At 49.4% G+C, this 6,028-nt stretch overlaps 1 protein-coding gene across 1 annotated transcript; it reads right to left on the bottom strand.

Moving 5' to 3' along the window:
- Positions 1-315: 315 nt before the first annotated feature.
- Positions 316-4,039, bottom strand: LOC127335402 (endoglucanase 12). The gene is made up of 4 exons (XM_051362060.2): positions 3,501-4,039; positions 2,494-2,801; positions 1,077-1,847; positions 316-990 (listed from the first exon to the last, which is right to left on the bottom strand). Exons 1-4 carry the CDS (start codon positions 3,874-3,876, stop codon positions 577-579), a joined length of 1,869 nt encoding a protein of 622 aa, XP_051218020.1. The 5' UTR covers positions 3,877-4,039; the 3' UTR covers positions 316-576.
- Between the last annotated feature and the right edge of the window lie 1,989 nt (positions 4,040-6,028).

Here is a 6,028-nt window from a genome sequence, read left to right on the forward strand (position 1 = left end):
GATGATGAGAGCGAGAAGGGTAAATATGGGGAGTATTTGGGTGGGAGGTACCACACACCCTGCTAGTGGAACGCTCGAGCTCCTGCCATCCCCATGGTGCCATGAGCTTTTATGCCACGTCGCAGTATACGCATCCGCGAGCCTAACTTCCTGGAACGGTTTATTCGGGCATTCCCAACCCGATTGATGAGTCGTGATCACACCGATACTTTTTTTCTTTTACGAAAGAACAGTCGCGGATGCTCACAAATACGCACATATACTCAGCCCTATAATCACACCGATGGTGTGATCACATATCCATTACTCAACTCATTTCTTGGGAATAAACACGTAACCATTAATTGTCCATACCCAGTTGTGCACAAGAAACATCTACAGTAGTACAGGCCATGCGTGTGAGGCATGCCACCGTCGTATCGCGCGCCACGGTTAACGTGTGTATAATACAAAAGAATTTTACATGATCACCAGAAAATTGCACTACCACCAACCGAGCCCGATAGGAGAAACCCCCATGGATCGATCTCTGCTCAACCTCGGCGTAAAACTCGGTGAACCAGATCCAGATCTCTCTCACGGCTTCCACGAGGCCGGCGGCGGCGGGGCAGTTGGGAACATGGGCGGCACGGCGGAGAACATGGTGTTCTTGTCGACGGCGCCGACGCCCGTGCCCCGGCCGCTCTGCGTGATTGCCACCAGCGCGGCCACGAGGCCGGCGTTGCCCACGAGCGTGGGCTCGTTCTGCGCGTAGCTGATCCTGGCGTCCTTGAACTTGTCGTTCTTGTCCGGCCCGCCGACCATGGCGCCCGTGAGCACGTGCGGGTCGCTGCCCTTGGCGTCGCGCCACTTGTTCCCGCCGGTGCAGGAGTACTTGATGCCGTTCTTGGGCGTCGACGCCCCGCGGTGGTGCAGCCTCTTCGGGTACTTCTTGCCGTACCCGACCACGTAGCTCATCTTCATCGGATTATCCCCAAGAATGTAGTTGAGCTGCTCGACACAAGGCACACGAATCAAAAAATGCATTCTTTGACCGATCAGCAAATTCAAAATGCATTCTTTGATCAATGAATTACCTGAGATTTTGCAAAGGAGCGGAGGTCGTCGACGGTCATGAAGTTGGGGCCGCAGTACCATCCGGGGACGTTGACAGCCTCCATGTAGTCGGCGTAGAGCGCGGCGAGGAAGGAGTTGGCGGCGGCGTACTGCAGCGCCTGCCCCTGGCCGTGGTTGAACTGCGCGAGGCCGCCCTTGGTGAAGTTGAAGGCGGCGAACTTGGGGAAGTACATGCACATGTTCATGCTGGTGACGTTGTGGTACCCCATGAGCGACTCCTCGTAGGGGTATCCAGGGTTGAGGAACATGCGCAGCCTGGAGAGCAGAAGCGTTGCGCCGGGGAGCTTGTTGTCCCAGCTGAAGACGGAGAAGTCGAGGATGCCCATGTAGGCCTTGGCGTTCTTGGGGAGGCGAGGGTCGGTGGCGAAGCTGATGTAGCTGGTGTTCCCCGTGGCGTAGTACATCCAGGACGCGCTCCACAGGTACTCGTCCCAGTAGCTCGTAGAGTTGTAGTAGTACTGGATGTTGTCGTTGCCCCGGGAGTACGGGGTGCGCTTGCCGGAGTCGCGCGCGAACTTGTAGATGGTGGCGGCGCCGTGGACGAGCTTCTTGGAGTAGGCCGCGTTGTCGCGGAACACGATGGAGGCGGAGGCGAGTGCGGCGGCGATCTCGCCGCCCAGGTCGGGGGCCGAGCTGGCGGATTGGACGGGGCGAGGGTACGACATGTCCTCCGGTCGGTTCCAGCAGTAGTGGTCGTCCGGCGTGCTGCCGTTGATCTTCGCCGTACCAACCTGCACGCAGGAGTGGCACTTGCCAGTCAGATGATGATGATGCTACTCTCTCTTCACACATTTTAAATCTTTTTGTTTTTGCTTTATGATTGTGACATAGTATGAAGCATAAGATTGAAAACATCTTCAGATCAGATCATGACAACCAAAAGATGGAACAGCTAGTGTGCCAGTGGCATTTGACAGTGTAGTGAGTATACTAGTGTTTGCTTGGAGAGCTGGAGTAACATGGCATGTCTAGTCAAGCACATGTACACGATTGGGTTTAGAGCCCTAGTCTACAAATTCAGCTGATGCGATAAGAGTCAAAGGTTGTTAGATGTGCCGCGTGCCCATCATTATTTCTGAAAGAGAGAAAAAAAAAGGCTGTTCGGTGCATGTTGTGGTAGAAGTGGAACACGCACGCAGTTTGCATTATTGCACATCACATTCTATCCCCCCTTCCTTTACCTTTTCAAATCGACGGATCAAAAGCACCCACTTTAACTAAAGCTCTGCATTTTCTACCAGTTTTGAACTGATTTTGCGTTTTTAAAACAGAGCACCATCCCAAAAGTATAGATAGATCATTCTGAAAGCTCTTGAAGATGTTTTCACGCTGCAATTTTCAACTGTTGAGGTCGACTGGCTGATCGGGAGAGCTCACCTGACTGTAGACGTGGTTGATGGTGTTGCTGGAGGAGTTGAAGGTGAGGAGCAGATAGTCGGTTCCCCACTTGATGAGCTCCCTCACGTGGTCATACTCCCCCATGGCCTTGTACCTCTCGCTGTACTCCACCACCGACCAGCTCAGCATGGTCATGGAGAAGGCCAGCGGGAAGTGGAACTTGATGTTGTCGCCGGCGTCGTAGTAGCCGCCGACCAGCCCGCCCTTCACGTCCGCCAGGGTGGAGCCGTCGTTCATGCCGGAGTTCCCGCGCCACGGGATGCCGTTGTTCTTCGGGAGCTTGCCGGCTGCCACGACAAAGAGATGAGCAAAATGTTGGTGAGATCAATGAACAATGAACTGAATTTTCCAGTTTGCAAATCTGAGCTAAATGAACAGAACGAATGGAACAGTGCTCTGAATTTCTGGCGAGATCGAGATCTACATTTGCAGACACTACTTTGTGCCTGGCAAGATCCAGAGAGTACAGATCATAGGCAGCTACGGCCATGTGCTGGGCTACGCTAAAGAACGGATCAACTGGCTGGCCTACATGTGCGCGAACGTGCCAAGATGCCTACCTTGATTTGGGCAGATTTCTCTGGTCTGAATATGAGCTTGTTACTTTCTGCAAATTATGGTGAAGGGAGAGTAGGGACTGTGAACACGGCAGAACATTCCAATTGTGGGGTTGAGGGTTGCAGTCATACCCTGCTGTCCCCAGCTCCTGATGAGAGTTTAGACAGGTTTGCTCATCGATGAGACCCCTTTCCCCTTTTTTCTTGGCATCGAGGTGTAATTGTGATCAAAACTACTAGAAAATTCAATGCAAACGTAGTTCTACCGTTACGCTCAGATCCCTAAGCAAATTCTCAATTTCAGAGTTCAGACAGACTTCAGACTCAAAAGGCAGATCTCAAGACTTTGTACCGATCAGAGAATTGACGATCAATTACTACTGAATAGTATCATAGAATGGGGGAAGTTGATAAGCAAGCACAACTTACATTTCTGGGCGTTGAAGAAGAGGAGCGCCTTGTGGACCGCCTCGGTGTACTTGTCGGGCGGCGGCGCGTGCGGCTTCTTCTTGGGTATGGACTTGGCGATGATGATGGGTACGCCGATGAGGACGAATGCGCCGAGGACGGCCCAGAGCATCCACCAGAGCAGCTTTCGCTTGACGACGACGCAGCCGAGGTCGAGGTACTTGTCCTTCTTCTTGGCCTCCGGCGGGCCGAGCAGCCAGCTCTGCTGCGTCTCGTCCAGCTGGTGGTGCTGCTGGTGCTGCAGCGCGCCGCGGTCGATGTCCATGTTGCGGCTGTGATCGTCCTCCGCCCCGTCGGCGATCTCGAACGACCCGCCCCAGTGGTTCTGGGAGTGCATCGTGGCCGGACTAGCTAGCTGCCGATGGCCGGCGAGCTAGGCTCTTGGTTGGTTGGCTCTCGCGCGCGCGCGGGTGCAATCGGCCGGCCGATCGATCAGTGCATGAACGGAGCCGGACGCCCGCTGGGGAAGGAGTGCCGGTGGGGTGAGGAGGAGCCCGGAAGAAGGGAGGGAGGTTGTGGAGCTAGCTGTGGCTGGGTGTGGAGTTTTGAAGGGGAGGGGGGCGGTTGACTTGGGCAGCTGCGGAAGGAGGTGTGTCACCGTCGCGCTCGCGCCGTGTGGGGACTGGGGAAGGGAGGGAAACGAAGTGTGGTTGCGGTCTCCTTCCTTTGTTACCTTTTGCTCCACCGATGCACCACGCTTGTGCTACACTGCTACGGCCACCCTCGATAACTGATATTTTTCTACCCCGCATCTCAAGGTACATGTCTTGATTAACTTTAATCAACACATATAATGCAACACGTACAATGGTGCTATATTAGCAATGCCAACATGTAAATGTTTGCTGACATGGTGAAGAGGAGCATAAAAGGAGGTTTGTATTCTCTTGGCAAATAGATGATTTTTTAAGACAAATATAAGAAAGAGAATTCACTATGTCGTACGAGATGTCTTCGTCATACATTAACTTAATTTATTTCAATCAACACTTTTTTTTATATGTACGCGATCATTAAGTGCAAGAGATGACGAAGAGATAATAGGCTGTATAATGTGGGAAGCGGACTTTTGGCTCTCGGGTGCAACACACCCCCCATAGACCAAAAAATTATAGTAATTTTAAAAAGTCAACAAAAAAATTGAATCTTCCTGGAAACCAAGGATGATCAAGTTTGTACTCGTAAAAAATGTTTGGAAACGAAATGATTCCCATGGAAAATTATGACGAATATAAAGTGAATAGTACCTGGTCATGGGGTGTTTCGAGTTTTTTTACCTAGGATACAATAAAAGTGAATTCCTAGGGAAATATTTTGTTTCAAGTACAATACCTGATCATCTTTGATTCCCAAAAAAATTTGAATTTTTTTGAACTTTTTCTAGTATATTATTTTATTTTTCCAAGTATAGCAGTGTGTGGCACCCGAGAGCCAATCTGTATTTCCCGTATAATGTGGTTCTCTTTATCTTCTCTGGATGATAGTGCAATGCAGAATAAAAGATAGTCTTATTGACCATTCTAAAAATAAGATTTATCTACACTTCCTCTTGGGACCAGGATCTGGATTTGTGTGTTTCAATTACTGTAAGTACCTTCCGAGAAATCCACCCTTTGAATGGCTAGTTGCTAAAAACGTGTATGATGATTAGTTTTTTTTAGGGCATTGCATGGTTATCTCTTACCTTTATCTTGGTTCACCTTGAAAAACACCTCGAAGAACCTCATAGGTATAATAGAAACCACAAAAAGGTTTGGCAAAACTTCCCATTGTATATGCTCTATTTAGTGAAATCATACAAATTTTCCTAACTTCATCGGAAGATGCGTGCAACCTTCAGTGTTGATCAAAATTTTCTAGGCGTAAGATGAAGTACACGAGAAGTATCACGTTGAGGATCGATTTGTACTGGATGTTAGGTAAGAAAAAAAAACCGAAAAAGTTGAGGGAGGGGGCTTAGAGGTATAGGTGAGAAGATAGGGCAATGAGAATAAGGGAGGATAGGAAGTCCATGAAAGAAAGGTACTCGCTGAACCAAATCAAATCGCGGAGCGAGAGTCGGGTAGTAACACCGGGAAGAAACATGCCTAGGCGTCGTCAAGGTCATGTTGGCAATGTACAAATAAAGAGATGGTTTTATATTCTAACATTAGATAGTATAAAATGCAAGGGGATACTCCATCCTCTTCATCAATATTTGATGCATATAGGCATTTATTTCATTATTGTAGTTTGAGAGGTTTGCATATAAAAAATCATGTAAGGTCGATATGTGAATCGATCATGAAAAGATAAACAACATCGAATCCCATCAACATTTAGTTCTATTATCACTCAGGGGTGAACAAATCATGTGTAGTCGTTTCCAAGCGGGTGCATGGTTTACCCATTATCCGTGGCCTGCCGCTTATTCACCACCCAGAGAGAATGCATATCTTATTTGGTTGATTTGGAAAGCAAGAGACCGCATAAAATAGATTCGTTGCGGA

This window comes from Lolium perenne, chromosome 2 (genome assembly GCF_019359855.2).
Source record: "Lolium perenne isolate Kyuss_39 chromosome 2, Kyuss_2.0, whole genome shotgun sequence".
NCBI classification, from domain to species: Eukaryota; Viridiplantae; Streptophyta; class Magnoliopsida; order Poales; family Poaceae; genus Lolium; species Lolium perenne.